This window comes from Meles meles, chromosome 2 (assembly GCF_922984935.1).
Source record: "Meles meles chromosome 2, mMelMel3.1 paternal haplotype, whole genome shotgun sequence".
NCBI classification, from domain to species: domain Eukaryota; kingdom Metazoa; phylum Chordata; class Mammalia; order Carnivora; family Mustelidae; genus Meles; species Meles meles.
Window position 1 is genome coordinate 109262852 of NC_060067.1, and position 16854 is coordinate 109279705.

The following is a 16854-nucleotide window of genomic DNA, read 5'->3' on the forward strand; positions in this document are numbered from 1 at the left end:
AACTTTTTATAGAACAATGATGGTCGGAGCACCTGAGTGGCTCAGTGGGTTAAAGCCTCTGCCTTCGGCTCAGGTCATGATGCCAGGGTCCTGGGATCGAGTCCCACATCGGGCTCTCTGCTCAGTGAGGAAGCTGCTTCGCCCTCTCTCTCTGCCTGCCTCTCTGCCTACTTGGGATTTCTGTCTGTCAGATAAATAAATAAAATCTTTAAAACAAAAACAAAAACAATGATGGTCACCGCCAGGAGAATTGTATTTAAAGGGCACATCCCAAAGACAAGGACTACATTAGAGGTGAAAGGAAATCCAAGAGACAAAAGCTGAGTACCCATGAAATAAAACCACAAAAAATTGGGAGCAAAACAAGGGGGACCCTAAGCAATTACATTAGTTTGCGTAAGGCGTCACAGATTAATGATGCAGGGTTTGACCACCAACAAATCCTCCCTAACATCCAAGGCTTTGTGCAGAATGAATCATTCCGAATTCTCACTCTACACCCCAAATGTCTTCTGTCACACCCTGGTGGAGCAGCCCAACAAAACAAAAAAAGATTAGTTACAGTTAGTAGCCTCAGTGACATTTTGCAGAGCACTTTTGAGAAGCCAAATCAGTGGGCTCCAGATGCAATTAGAAGCAAAGTCTACATTGTTGTTCACCACAAATACAGTGATTTGTGTCCCCAGAAAGAGCAGTGTATGAAGGAGAGCCAAAAATTCAACTCTCTGGTCTACAAAGGTAAAGCGATACTTTGAGGAAAATTTTTTTTCAGAGATACTGAAATTAACTGAGACATTTTCTAGTGTCTGTGGGATGTGTGATAATGGATAGTAGTTTCACATAACAATATGAAACTATAAGATTGAAATTAGTCCAGAACTAAATTCAGTGGAGTTGGCCTACTTAGGACTATCTCAGGAATGTATCAGCCGTACCTGAGGAATAATAGGAACCATATCTGAGAAAAAGACTAGTGGGGCTGGAGGGGAGACAAAAAAGTTACAAAATGGCATTATAAACATCTCTGCACAGAAAGTAGCAGAGGACTTGGGATTGTTTTTGTTTGTTTTTATAGTCAAGCTCCTCACAGCTCTAATAACCATTCTTTCCTTCCCTAGGCACACCGGAAAATGGAAATGACCAGTAAGTAGCAACATCATTTTTTTTTCCCCAGAAGCTCTGACCCTGCCTTTTACATAAGGAAAAAAAAATTAATCTACTTACACTTTTTGGTTTATTCTTTTAAAATAATTTGTGTAAAAAGCCCAAGAAACAAGGTTTGGCTCTTTGTCAGAACTCTCTGAATCAACAGAGAAATTCTAACAACTAAAAGGGGACATTGTTATCAATCTTGGATAAGGTAGTAAAATGGGAAATCAAAAGTTAAAATGCAGGGGCGCCTGCCTGGGAGGCTCAGTCGGTTAAGCGTCTGACTCTTGATTTCAGCTCAGGTCACGATCTTAATGTTGAGAGATCTAGCCCTGTGGGCTCCATGCTCAACAGGGAATCTGCGTGGGGTTCTCTCTCCCCATCTTTCTCTGCTGCTTTCCCCACTTGTGCTCCCTCTCTCTCTTTTTCTCCAAAATAAATAAATAAAAATAAAAATAGAGATGAAATGCAAAGATAGAAGAATGAATATAAGTAACTATAAGGAAAAATCTCATAGAAAATATACTTAGAGTTTTAAAAGAGCTTTTCCAGTGAAATTTTCAGTATGTTTATCACAGGGGATAACCATGACTGCACCTTGAGACAGCTCCGCGTGGCTTTATCTTAGCAGTAGATGGTTATTCTATTTTGAGTTTATCAGAACAAAAAAAAAGCAGTTGTCACCAATCAAGTCAGCTGTTACAGTCAAGGTTCTATAAAGAAATAAATTGTTTTAATGTCAAAAACAAGTTTTGTAGTTAAGACTTCTTTGTTGACCTGAAGCCTGCCTTCACGTAGTCGTTTTTGTATGTTCATCAAATAGTGGACTTTAAAAATAATATCTTTAGGTCACCTATCCTTCTTATTTATTTGAAATGGTGTATCTTGAGATGTCCAAGAAACTAATCTGGGTTTGAAACTGTTTAGAATGTGGGAAAGGATAGGTGGGAACTCTTGGTCAGAATAGATACTTTACTGCAGTAGCCACAGCTTCAGGAAAAGGGATGTCCCCAGACCTCAGCATGGGCCCAAAAGGCTGAGAAATGCCCCTATGTCTTCCCTTTCATAATGCAGGACTGGAGACCTGTGCAATATGGACCTTGTGAGCAATGTTTCACCCGGTTTTGTGTTTGATTTACCTATCATTGCTTAACAGTATGACAGAGATTTATTGGCTTGATTCTAGAAGTAGAAAGTGCTATAAAGGTAGATGTACGTCTGTATGTAAAAAGACACAGGTTTGTCATAGAAACACATAAAAATATATATTCTTGCATATCTTCTTCATTCTGTTTGTATCATGTATGTTTTCTTTCACAGACATGCAATGTTAATTACTGTGGTATTGACTTATATTTTCTGTTCCAAATAGACCTCAGTCCGATAAGGAGAGTGTGAAGCTTCTCACTGTTAAGACGATTTCTCATGAGTCTGGTAAGGTCCCAGATTGCTGATTAGCTGCAAATGGTTATTTCAAAATCTATCTTGGGTTATGTTCAAGTGAAACACGACCAAAAAGCATAATTTCTTAAGAAGAGATAATAAGTAACTCCCCACAAAGCAAAATTCTCCTATACGGAAATGATGAGTCCTAGAAATACCGTTTTTAGTAAGATCATTGGACTATTGTACTTTAAGAGGTTGCTTTTTATAATATATATGAATATGTTCCAAAGAAGGGGTAATGACTCGACAGATTTTCTCTGTGGTAGTAGCACAAAGAACTTTAATGTGCCACATGGTTTTTATTATTGCTATTGCTTTGTTTCATTTTTGGTAATGACTATGTATAGTCAACTAGAACCCGGATTCATCATGTAAAATAAAATGCTACTTTGTGTAATTTTATATAATTTTAATTGAGCTTCCCAATGAGGAGAAAATACAATCTCCTTTTGAAAAAATTTATATTTATTTTTCCCAATCTCCTACATTTAAATTGGATTTGAAATGTATAAATTTTCAAAATATAAGTGTGATTTGTATTAATTATATTTGCATCAAGAATAATGAAAAATGAGGTGCTAAGTAGCTTTCAAACATGAAAAAGCATAGATTTTTTTTCTTGTTTTGAGTAGACCATAGATTTAAAACCTCAATATTATAAAACAGATATATAAAAAATAATTATTCTCTCTACAAAACAATCCATGTGGATCTAATTTAAATAGCAAGTTACATGAATACATTCACAATATTCCACTCCCCATTTTACCTATACAAAATAGTGAAAGAATACAGATACTTGGTCAAGTGAAAGCTATGGAATAATAAACTCCATTGTATATATGTAGCAAATACAATTTTGTCAAACAAAAAGCAATCAATATTGTCCCAGTTCAAGAGCAAGATACCAATGGTTGAATATGGTCCCAACTTTAGGTGGAAAATTCTAACGAGAATAAACGACAACATGCATACAGAGAAGCCTTTAAATTTGAAGGTGCCTGGAATCTGCAGAGACATGCCCAGACTTCCCTCATGGGGGTCAATTTCTCTTATGAGAAACATTCTTCATTCTTATATCTCCTCTACTCTTTCTATGCACACATTTCTTTTAGTCCCACGCAGTTCTCTTAGAGGTAGCTATCTGAATGGGCAAAGGAGTAAAATTCATTCATAAAATAATTGGAAATCACTTACAGGTTTATCCTGGTTATTCACCAGTCTTGACTAAGTTGCCAAGCCTATTTTACCAGGTCAGGGAAGAGCAACCTACATGTGAACTAATCCTAAGTAAGGATCCTGAATGTGACCACCCATTTCCCAAGAAAAGCTCTCAGAATCTGCCTATAGCTTGCAAGAAAGCATAACAATAATTTCACATGCTCTCCTTATTTCCGTGGGGATTTAACAAAACACATGGCAGCCTCAGGGCTCTCCAAGCTATGGGAGACCCCAGCTCCATCTAAGAGGCCCTGGCTATCCTGTCAGGAGAGGCCTGGGATCAGGGCCACCTGTCCTACCTCCCATTTCTACCAGGGAAATGACAATGGACACCAGAATTGAGGCTTGGGGGTGGGGAAATTCCAGAGAACCTTGTTTTTTGGTTGCAAATTTAATATCTGACTCTTCTTTAAGGCCCAGGGAAAATTAGACATAAACTGGTTTCTCCCACTCCCATAATCACTGCAGTAACAAGTGAATAATCCATGGGGGGATAGTTAAGAAGACCCTTAGTTCTCCAAGATTCCTTTTCCTCATAAGTAAATTTTCAGGTCACAGGTCTAAGGAGGAAATATCATCGTGGCAATAATAAAATCTACTCTCTGGTCTTTTTGTTTCTGCCAATCTTAACTTAGGAATCATACCTCTTTTAATGAAATAACCTCTCAATGGTCAACCTGCCTGATTAACATGGAAGATATTTGGTGATAGGACAAAACTGAAATTGCTCATTCAGAGTCGATTTCAATAGCCTAGAATTAATAATCTAAAACATAAGATCTCCAAATGCTGTTTGTACTACAATTTTTATTAAAGTCTGCTTCCTGAAACACTCATCAACAAATCTCTTTTCACTTCCTTTTAAATGTATTCAAATATGCTTTTTTAATAAAACTATGCTCACTACACTCAACAGAAGTTACGTTGTTATAATTATTTTACCTAAACATCTTTTGTGTGACCATGACATTTTTCCTAAAATATAACTAGAATAAAATCTGAAATGAGAAGTTTGATATAAATTCAGGCTTAGTTCAATTTTCCACTATCTCCTATATAAAAATTTTTTAAAATGTAAAAAAGAATTTGATAGAATAAATATCTGACTACCCAGGACTCTGAATTGATGATTGTTACATTTTATGTTATTTGCTTGTGGCTAACAAATGAAATGTTAATGTGCCTCAGTGGTAACAAAATGAAATTTGAGCTTCAGTGGCCAAAAGAACTCATTGGCTTGGTCAGTACTTTAATTTATAAGTTCTGGTTTTATATCTCAGAATAAATTATGCCATTTTGAAGATCAATAAATCATGTTTCTAAGGAAACAGTGCTCTGCAGCAACCCACCTTCAGTGGAAATGCCAGTGGGTGCTGAAGTATCTGGGTTTCCAGAAGCCTCCAAGAACCATGATTGTTGTTCAGGTCATTTTTTCCTAATAAGACAGTTCCTTATTCCAAAGCCTCCTCTAAAGAGGCCATGGTATTTATCCATCAACATTTCTTGCTTTCTTCTAGTATGTTCTTTCTTAAGCGGGTTCTTCTGCTAAAAATGTAACCCATAAATGTTTAAAATTTGATTATTTCTTTTCTTTAATGTGAAAGAAAACATTTGCTAGAGATAATAGGAATCTGCTTTCAGAAACAAATGAGCACCAAACATGGCAGATCAAGGAGTCCTTTATGAGAACATACAAGATCCCACTCAACTTTAGTAAGAAATCTTGCTCAGTTAAACATCATCATGATGTTGATACCAAATGTCATGTGACAAGGATGCATTTTAAACATGAAGCCCACTTAACGCATATCTCAGAAGGTGAATATACATGGTCTTATTTTTAATATCAAAAACTTTAAGAATTATGAAGAAAAATTGCTCAAATTAATGAAAGAATATCTGACTTCACAGAAGAAACAAAGCATAATATCTTTGAATTTAGTTTTAAAGCACTACTTGATTTTGAACAATTTGGAAGAAGAAAAAGCAGATCTGAATTCATTATAATATTCCTCTGCTTAGAAAACTGGTAAGTTTGTATTATCTAAGATGAAGTTCAAACACTTTAGTATGTCTACAAAGGCCTTTTGTGATGCACCAAGACTTCTCTTGCTCAGTCTGTGACCACTTACTAACTCATATTCTCCAGACACCATGCATCTCCTGCCCCCATCTTTCTTGCTGAATTCAAGCTCTTTTGAAGGAGAAGATGGTCCCTTGCTCCCTTTTGTCACCCCTTCCCTTCTACTACTTCACCATTATGGCAATTACACATTATTAGTATATTACTAGTATGCCAATACTAATTAGTATGTTATAGTAATTATTAAATATACAGTCACTGTTTTGCTTATTTATTTTTACAAACAAAGAAATGTGAAGTGTGAAGATGAGCAAAAAGATCAAAAGATTTAGGAAGTCATTCACAGATTCAGCTTCTGTCTTCTCAGCTCTTCAATGTTTGGCCATTCCCTTCATTTCCACCAAAGCTTCCTTGACTGTCCTTAGTGTACGTAGTCTTTCCCACTTCTGAACTTTTTTTTTTTCACTTGGCAAATCAACATGTATCATTGCCTTGTAATATCTCTTCATGGCTTACACTGCCATTTTAATATTAGACCACATTATGCATAATAGAGAATAGGAAGAACTAGAGAATAGAAAAGACTTAAAAATTCTTCATGAAATCCAACAAAATGCAATCACTATTGGCATTGGTGTATTTCTTTCTAGTTGTTTTTTTTTTTTCTAGGTAGGTGTTTCATTCATTCACTTTTACTGTAGACATCATTATTATAACTTATTGGATTCATATTGTGATTGAATCTTTCTCATATTTTCTATTACCAATTAGACAGCACTTAGAAGGAGATATTAAGAATTGGATTGATTTTCATATGATTTGCTTTAGATGACCTTGACAAACAGTAGGGGTTCAATAAATGGTTATTTTTTTCACTTCTCATTCCTTTCCTTCATAGCCATGGATTCCAGGAAGTGCTGTGCTTTCTGCAAAATAATGATATGAGCAAAGAGTTGTTCTGGAAGGTGGCTGGGAGGGCTGTCACTCTGTGACTGGCATCTCTCAGAGCACAGCACCTAAGGGGTTCTTCAGGGGGTCCCGAGTTTGTTCTCCTCAGTCTCTGGCACTATTATCACCTCAATAGTGCTGGTGACAGGTAACATCAACAGAGTTCCCAGAAACAGGTTTCTAAGTGACAGATAAAAGCTGGAGCAAAACAATGACATTTATTCTCAAAGCCAGAAACTTTGACCCATACTGCTTTTGTATAGTATGACTGATGTTGATAGTTGAATCTACCTGAAAGACACAGGTAGTGTGAATGTGTTGATCATGGAATCAGGGGCATATAAAAACACTTGGGATCTTCAGCTTCCCATCAGCCTTGGTCAATATTTATATTGGCTGATGGAATAACATGTTATTTTGAATAATATGTCCTGTGCTGCTCTGTATATCACCAAAGGGTTTATGTTGGCCTCGAAATTCATTTTTACAAAAGTCACTCAATTATTTAAACAGAGGAACCATTCTAATGGCTTCTTGATAAAATGTCACTTTAAACATATAACATAGTTTTGCTTAGGCTCAGGGAAGAAACAAAAATCTATACCTCATTCCCTAGGGTGCCTCTCTTGTTAACTCACACCGCCCCCCCAACTCCCAGGGAGTTAGTTAGCATTGCTCCTTTAAGGATGATGTTGATGGTGGAAAAAAGCTCATAAATCTTGCTGAACAGTGTCCAAGCAATACCAAGAGAAAAGCTGTGACTCTAATGACATCCTTGTAGGAAAATTGGACTTTCCTGGAAAAACTAAAAAAAAACAAGCCAAGAAACTTTTATTTTTATCCTTATTCACTCTCTGAGCTCATAGATCAAAACACATTTTCTGTTTGTAGGTGAGCACTCTGCACAAGGAAAATCCAAGAACTGACAGCTTGATGAATCCTCCCCACACGTGAGCAATAAATATGTAAGTTTTTTTTAATTTTATTCACTGAGATGCTCATTAGTATCTGCTTTGTTAGAATGCTGCAACTTAGATTATTTCAAAGGACTTTTACAAGCTGAAAAGTTAATGGTTTGTGTCAATGAAACCATCCTTGTCTATTTGTCTAAAAACAAACTCTAAGAAGCCTTGCCGGAGGAGTGCACATATTGGAGGCTATAGAAGATTCTTCCAGTTGCCTTGCCTACCTCAGAAATGACACAGTTCACTCGGCCTGTTGGCAATGTTTTCATATAAAAGCAATTTGCCTTTACATCAGTCAGTATTTGCACGCTAAGAGTGGTGGATAGAAAGGGATCTATAGCTAACAGAGGATCCAGAACGAGAATGCTTACAAATTTTCAGTTCATTGCAGGAAAAAGATATGACACAGCAGCTGCACAAGTAAAGATATGCATCATGGCCAAAGGCTGGTTCAGGGCAAGGGTTTCTGAGAAGGCAGGTGGGAGTCCCATCTGTCCTCACACTGTAAAGACTATACCAGGATATACTTTCTCTGTGGATGCAGGAACTGTGGATGTGTACACAAGACATGTCAAACAAGGTGACCCAAAAAGGTAGTCTCAGCTGGGGTTTCTTATACCCAGCTGGTCACAAGGGCATATTGTTGCTGTATAACTAGCTGAGGGACAGAGTCTGCCAGTGTCTCTATGAGAACAGATGCAAATGAACAATCTCATTATAGCAATTGTGAATCAATAAATAATTGAAGTCTTCTGAAACTATGGTTATGAGCAACACTGTTATTCTGCATGTCCTCTGCTTTGTCCAGGAATTAGTGCAATGAAGATTCACTTCTTATTTCAGTAAAATGTCTCCGGCCACATTCTTGCATTGTGAAATTAACCCTCTCAGTTTAGCATGAGATTGTATTTTTCTTTCCTAGAATTGGGTAAAGAGGTCTTCTTCTGGTATTAATTTAGTTTTCACAAGAAGCATTGATTAAGTGCCCTCACAATTAGTGTTTGTTGCTTTTTAGAACCTGCAGAAAAAATTATCCTTTGGTAACGATGAGTAAAAGAGCAAAATACCAAATAAATATGTATATGCCCAGAATTGACCTGACCACTATTGTAGGTACTCTGGGTAGTGTCCAGAGGGAGGACCATTATTGTTGTGTTCACTCTGCATACTTAATATCCAGCCACTAACACAGGACTGTTAAAGACACATAGAGAGTGCTTGCTGAGTAAATAATGCCTGCCAATATTTCTCTGGCCAATAGCAGGAGATAGAGACAAAGCATCACCATCCAGTAGTGAGTACCAGTATCACAATGATATCTCTTTCTAGCTACCAAAGTGGATTAGAAAAAGAGGAATCAGAGTCTTACCTATCCTTTTGCATTGGGCAATTTAAGATGCAGAGTTTGGGAATTTGAGAAATTTAAGTTTGTTCAAATAGGTGGTCCAAACCTTCCTAGGGCATGGAAAGCTTCCTTGCATACCCAATATGGTTTCTTGGCAACCTTGTGGCTAGTAAAAAGATGCTTTCTAAATTATCAAAATGCTTAACTCTTTGTGACTAATGATCCAATTTAGAGGAAGACAAAGTCTTCTTTCTAGTCAGAAAGAAAAACTATACAGAGATAAGGAATATTGCTGACCCAAATAAGCTTGACAAAATAAATTATTGTCCAGTTCCCATTCCTTTCCAATTTTTTGTAATTAAAAAAAATTGCCTACCTTTAATTCTCTTTCAATTTGGAGAAATAAGTAGCTTTTGTTACTCTTCTATGTAATTTTGGAATTATGTAACAATGTTCTGAAGAATAAAGATCAGAAAATAAAGAGAAGAAACAAGTTTGACATGTCAATCCTACAATGCATCTTACTTTTTTTCAGTATGTTTTTCTTGGCAATCATTGTACTTTTAATGTAGTAACCAGTGAGAATGACCTTCTAGGTTATTAATGAGAAATCAGATTTCAACTCAGAGATTCAGAATAAATAGGAATATAGTAATCAGAACTAGGAGATTTGGGAATAAAAGTTGAGAAGTCTGGATCTGTATGCAACAGCAAACACTGATATGGAAAGTTCACAGTGTTAAAAATTTTCATCTCAAAATCCAATTCCAGAATAGTTTAATGCTCAGTGCTTCATATATTGATCCTCTATTTTGTGCAGAGCATTATATTTAATGTGATTTGGCAAGGTAGGCAAGACTTCCAAAATACCTATAATCTTTGATCCTTGCCCTCTGCAAAGCTTTGTCTAGTGGGAACATGGAATCACATTTAAGAAATAAGATAATAATAAAGAAAAAAATTAAAAGCTATGTGAGCATGATTGATACTGATTGATAAGGGTTTCAAAAATGTTATCCTTTCACTGCAGATGCACTGCTCTACTTAGGGATCATAACTTTTTAAGAATAAGAAAGGGATTAGTTTAGCCTGAACTTTGCCAGTATAATTCACTTTGGTCTCAACTACTAGCTGGTACCACCTTCAAAATAGCTATTAATGCAAAAATAATTTGTGTTGTTTTGGAGACCACCAGAATCAAAGATTAGAAATATATTAGTGATATGCATGTCCATGTATATATAGATATATCTCTCTATATATGATATAGATATATATATATATATCCTCATTTATAGTGCAAATGTGCTGTTATTTTCTTCTGAGATTAATTCTTTGATGAAAAGGAGTGGTAAGAATAACATAGCTAAAGGAATTCATTTGCTGTCACAAAGAACTTACACTAAGGCCAGACTTTGTATGCAAAAATGTGGAGCAGTCAAACTACATTCTTTTTTTTTCACTGATGCCAATAAATGAAGAAATTGGTCCATAATGATTATGGAACTGGGGACATTAGCTAATAATGTCTATATGTGGGAAGATGTATAAAGAACTAAATATTAAAAAAGAGAGTAAAAGAAAAATTATGTATATGTTAATAAATGATTAAAATTTTTAAAAATATAAACAACAGAAGGAAATTCAATGGAAAAGATAGAAATTCTATCACATCATGACTTAAAACATTCAAACAAAAAGAAATTATCATAAAGAAAATTATGAAACAAAAAAAAAAAGAAAATTATGAAACAAAAAAACAGGGGTGCCAGGTGGCTCAGTGGGGTTAGCCTCTGCCTTTGGCTCAGGTCATGATTTCAGGGTCCTGGGATTGAATCCCCCATTGGGCTCTCTGATCAGCAGGGAACCTCTTTCCCCCTCCCCCTCTGCCTGCCTCTGCCTCCTTGTGATCTCTCTCTCTGGCAAATAAAAATAAAATCTTAAAAAAAAACAAACTGGGAAAATGTTTGCAATAAATATGAGACCAGTTAACTAATATCTTAAATATACCATATACCAAAGACATTTATACAGATTCAGAAGTAGAAAAATGAGCAAAGGCCAGGAACAAGCAATTCATGGAGAAAGAAATAGAAATGGTAATATAAAATTATAAAAGAGTTACAATAATACTGAAAAAATGTGAATTAAGATAAAAAAAATTATAACCTTCAATTTACTTAAACTTTTTTCCTTAATTTTTAAAAGTCATACTGGTGAAGCAAATAATATCATATGCTGCATTTGAAAGTATAAATTAATCTTTCTGAAGAACAGTTTCTTAGTATTTTCACCAAAGGACTTAAAATATTCACAGTTGTTGCCTAGTAACTTCACTTCTAGGAAATTTTCATAAGGACATTATTTGAAATGTGATTAAAGGTTAATATACAAAGAATAGTGAACATTTAGAAAGAGTTTATGTGTCTAATGGCATGGAAATTTCAAGTAAATTATACTTTGTCTAATTGAAGACATTATTTAAGTTAGCAAAAGTAATTCTCAAGATAGTTTTTTAATTACATGCAAACATGATTAAGGTATATGTTAAATGGGTGAGAGGACAATTTTAAAACTGAAGAAAGCATTCGATTGTTCCACAACAGATTCTGTGCTATAGAAAGGGAGAGAACTAGAGTAACTTGCTTGCTCCCTCACCAGTAGGCTCTCTCTCCATTCTGTTTCAAGCCTCCTGACAGTTAAAGTAGAAAAGGGAGCTTCAGATCAAGAACCAATGATGTGGACAGACCAGTGGCTTATACGAAGGTCTCTTTCCACCGACCCTCAGCAATGTTACCCATTTTCACTCTCCTCCAAAATACAATTCACTCTACTTCTGCCATTTCTCGATGGTACCATAATGACCTAAAAGCATCTTTATGAACTTTCAGAAGAGCTTAACATGTTTCTCTACTATTTTTCTTACATTTTAAGACAAAATAGTAGGGCACATAAAGAAAACATCATGAAAAAGACCTATTTTCTCATCCTAGATATGACCCCAAACAAAATTATTTTTAATATGTATTTCTTATTATGTGCAGTTAGCTGGCATATAGTATATCATTATGATGATATTTTGATATCATTCATTTTGATGTAGTGTTCAATGATTCATTAGTTGCATATAACACTCAGTGTTCATCTCAACACATGTCTAAACAGAATTCTTAATAATGCTTTGTACTGGGCTTCACATCTGTAAGGTCTTACATTTAAAACCATTTTGCTTCTTTGCTTATAAAGTGTTGTCAGTGTTCAAGAATCCATTATGATACTTTATTATAAAAGTGATCATTTATTCTTTTTTTAAATTATTTTTATTAACATATAATGCATTATTTGCCCCAGGGTACAAGTCTATGAATCATCAGACTTACACATTTCACAGCACTTACCATATACCCTCCCCAATATCCATAACCCAACCACCCTATCCCTCCCGCACAACCCCTCCACAACTCTCAGTTTGTTTTGTGAGATTAAGAGTCTCTTATGGTTTGTCTCCCTCTCAATCCTATTTTTTTCATTTTTTCCTTCCTTACCTTCCACAACCCCCACCCTGCCTCTCAAATTCCTCATGTCAGAGAGATTATATGATAATTGTCTTTCTCTGATTGACTTATTTCACTCAGCATAATACCCTCTAGTTCCCTCCATGTCATTGCAAATGGCAAGATTCCATTTCTTTTGATGGCTGCATAGTATTCCATCATATATATATATATCTCACATCTTCTTTATCAATTCCTCTGTTGATGGACATCTATGTTCTTTCCATAGTTTGGCTATTGTGGACATTGCTGCTATAAACATTCTGGTGCATGTGCCCCTTCAGATCACTACATTTATATCTTTAGGGTAAATACCCAGTAGTGCAATGGCTGGGTCATAAGTTAGCTCTATTTTCAACTTTCTGAGGAACCTCCATGCTGTTTTTCAGAGTGGCTGCACCAGCTTGCATTCCCACCAACAGTGTAGGAGGGGTCCCCTTTCTCCATGTCCTCACCAACATCTGTCATTTCCTGACTTGTTAATTTTAGCCATTCTGACTGGTGGGAGGTGGTAACTCATTGTGGTTTTGATTTGTATTCTCCTGATGCCAAGGGACGTTGAGCACTTTTTCATGTGTGTTGGCCATCTGGACGTCTTCTTTGCGGAAATATCTGCTCATGTCTTCTGCCCTTTCTTGATTGGATTATTTCTTCTTTGGATGTTGAGTTTGATAAGTTCGTTATAGATTTTGGATACTAGCCATTTTTCTGATGTGTCATTTGTGAATATCTTCTCCTGTCTCTCAGTTGTCTTTGGTTTTTTTGACTGTTTCCTTTGCTGTGCAAAAACTTTTGATCTTGATGAAGTCCCAATACTTCATTTTTGCCCTTGCTTCCCTTGCCTTTGGCAATGTTTCTAGGAAGAAGTTGCTGTGGCTGAGGTCAAAGAGGTTGCTATCTATGTTCTCCTCAAGGATTTTGATGGATTCCTGTCTCACATTGAGGTCTTTCATCCATTTTGAGTCTATTTTTGTGTGTGGTGTAAAGAAATGGTCCAGGTTCATTTTTCTGCATGTGACTGTCCAATTTTCCCAACACCATTTGTTGAATGGACTGTCTTTTTTCCATTGGACATTCTTTCCTGCTTTGTCAAAGATTAGTTGACCATAGAGTTAAGGGTCTATTTCTGGGCTCTTTATTCTATTCCATTGATCTATGTGTCTGTTTTTGTGCCAGTACCATACTGTCTTGATGTTTGCAGCTTTCTAATAGAGCTTGAAGTCTGAAATTGTGATGCCACCAATTTTGGCTTTCTTATTCAACATTCCAAATAACACTGGTTATTTGGGGTCTTTTCTGGTTCCATATAAATTTTAGGAGTATTTGTTCCATTTCTTTGAATAAAATTGATGGTATTTTGATAGGGATTGCATTAAATGTGTAGATTGCTTTAGATAGCATAGACATTTTCACAATATTTGTTCTTCCAATCCATAGGCATGGAACGTTTTTCCATTTCTTTGCATCTTCCTTAATTTCTTTCATGAGTATTTTCTAGTTTTCTGGTTACAGGTTCTTTGCCTCTTTGGTTACATTTATTCCTAGGTATCTTATGGTTTGGGGTGCAGTTGTAAATGGGATCAACTCCTTAATTTTTCTTACTTTTACTTTATTGTTGGTGTATAGAAATGCAACTGATTTCTGTGCATTGATTTTATATCCTGACACTTTACTGAATCCCTGTACAAGTTCTAGCAGTTTTTGAGTGGAGTCTTTTGGGTCTTCCACATAAAGTATTATATTATCTGGAAAGAGTGGGAGTTTGACTTCTTCTTTGCTGATTCAGGTGCCTTTAATTTCTTTTTGTTGTCTGATTGCTGAGGCTTGGACTTCTAGTACTCTGCGGAATAGCAGTGGTGATAATGGACATCCCTGCTATGTTCCTGATCTTAGCAGAAAAGCTCTCAGTATTTCCCCATGAGAATGATACCTGCTGAGGGTTTTTCATAGATGGCTTTGATGATATTGAGGAGTTACCCTCTATCCCTACACTTTGAAGAGTTTTGATTAAGAAAGGATTCTGTACTTTGTCAAATGCTTTTTCAGCATCTATTGAGAGTAACATATGGTTTTGTTCTTTCTTTTGTTAATGTATTATGTCACATTGATTTATTTGTGGATGTTGAACCAACCTAGCAGCCCTGGAATAAATCCTACTTGGTCGTGAATAATCCTTTTAATGTACTGTTGGATCCTATTGGCTAGTATTTTAGTGAGAATTTTCGCATCTGTGTTCATCAAGGATATTGGTCTGTAATTCTGCTTTTTGATAGGGTCTTTGTCTGGTTTTGGGATCAAGGTAATGCTGCCCCATAAGATGAGTTTGGAAGTTTTCCTTCCATTTCTATTTTTTGGAACAGTTTCAGGAGAATAGGTATTAATTCTTCTTTAAATGTTTGGTAGAATTCTTAATGTTTGGTAGAATTCCCCTGGGGAGCCATCTGGCCCTGGGCTCTTGTTTGTTGGGAGATTTTTGATGACTTCTTCAATATCCTACTGGTTATGAATCTATTCAAGTTTTCTATTTCTTCCTGGTTCAGTTTTGGTAGTTTATATGTCTCTAGGAATGCATCCATTTCTTCCAGATTGTCAAATTTGCTGGTGTATAGTTGCTCATAATATGTTCTTATAATTATTTGTATTTCTTTAGTGTTGGTTGTGATCTCTCCTCTTTCATTCAAGATTTTATTAAATTGGGTCTGTTCTCTTTTCTTTTTGATAAGTCTGGACAGGGATTTATCAATCTTATTAATTCTTTTAAAGAACCAGCTCCTAGTTTTGTTGATTTGTTCTACTGTTTTTCTGCTTTCTATTTCATTGATTTCTGCTCTGATTTTTAACGTTTCTCTTCTCCTGCTAGGTTTAGGGTTTGTTTGCTGTTCTTTCTCCAGATCCTTCAGCTGTAGGGTTAGGTTGTGTGCTTGAGACCTTTCTTATTTCTGGAGAAAGGCTTGTATCACTATATACTTTCCTCTCAGGACCACCTTTGCTGTGTTCCAAAGACTTCAAACAGTTGTGTTTTCAATTTCATTTGTTTTCATGATTTTTTTCAATTCTTCTTTAATTTCCTGGTTGATCTAAAGTCATTCTTTAGAAGGATGCTCTTTAGTCTCCATGTGTTTGGGTTCTTTCCAACTTTCCTCTTGTGATTGAGTTTTAGCTTCAGAGCATTGTGGTCTGAAAATATGCAGGGAAAGATCCTAATCTTTTGGTATCATTTGAGACCTGATTTGTGACCCAGGATGTGATCTATTCTGGAGAATGTTCCATGTGCACTAGAGAAGAATGTGTATACTGTTGCTTTGGGATGGAATGTTCTGAATATGTCCGTGATGTCCATCTGGTCCAGTGTGTCATTTAAAGCTTTTATTTCCTTGTTAATCCTTTGCTTAGATGATCTGTCCATTTCAGTGAAGGAGGTGTTAAAGTTCCCTACTATTATTGTATTATTGTCGATGTGTTTCTTTGATTTTGTCATTAATTGGTTTATATAATTGGCTTCTCCCATGTCAGGGCATAAATATTTAAAATTGTTAGATAAGCTTGTTGGACAGACCCTTTAAGTATGATATAGTGTCTTTTCTCATTTCTTATTGTACTCTTTGGCTTGAAATCTAATTTATCTGAAATGAGGATTGCCACCCCAGCTTTCTTTTGATGTCCATTAGCATGGTAAATTGTTTTCCAACCCTCACTTTAAATCTGGAGTTGTCTTTTGGTCTAAAATGAGTTTCTTATAGACAGCATATCAATGGGTCTTTTTTTTTATGCATTCTGATATCCTGTGTCTTTTGATTGGGGCATTTACCCCCTTTACATTCAGGGTAACTATTCAAAGATATGAATTTAGTGCCATTGTATTGTATGCAAGGAGACTATTACTGTATATTGTCTCTGTTCCCTTCTGGTCTATTACTTTTAGGCTTTCTCTTTGCTTAGAGGACTCCTTTCAATATTTCCTGTGGGGCTGGTTTGGTGTTTGAAATTCTTTTAATTTTTGTTTGTCCTGGAAGCTTTTTATCTCTCCTTCTATTTTCAATGATAGCTTAGCTGGATATAGTATTCTTGGCTACATATTTTTTTGTTTAGTGCTCTGAATATATCATGCCAGTCCTTTCTGGCCTGCCAGGTCCCTGTGGATAA

At 35.9% G+C, this 16854-nt stretch overlaps 1 protein-coding gene across 6 annotated transcripts in view; it reads left to right on the forward strand.

Moving 5' to 3' along the window:
• The window catches only part of EMCN (endomucin), a 125240-nt gene that overhangs the window by 83198 nt on the left and 25188 nt on the right, over positions 1-16854 (forward strand). For all 6 annotated transcript variants that reach the window (XM_045998370.1, XM_045998366.1, XM_045998368.1 and 3 more), the window contains 3 exons: positions 1119-1143; positions 2522-2583; positions 7739-7812. In XM_045998370.1, the coding sequence (XP_045854326.1) occupies positions 1119-1143; positions 2522-2583; positions 7739-7773 (122 nt within the window). In that variant the 3' untranslated portion in view covers positions 7774-7812. The remainder of the gene's footprint in view (positions 1-1118; positions 1144-2521; positions 2584-7738; positions 7813-16854) is intronic.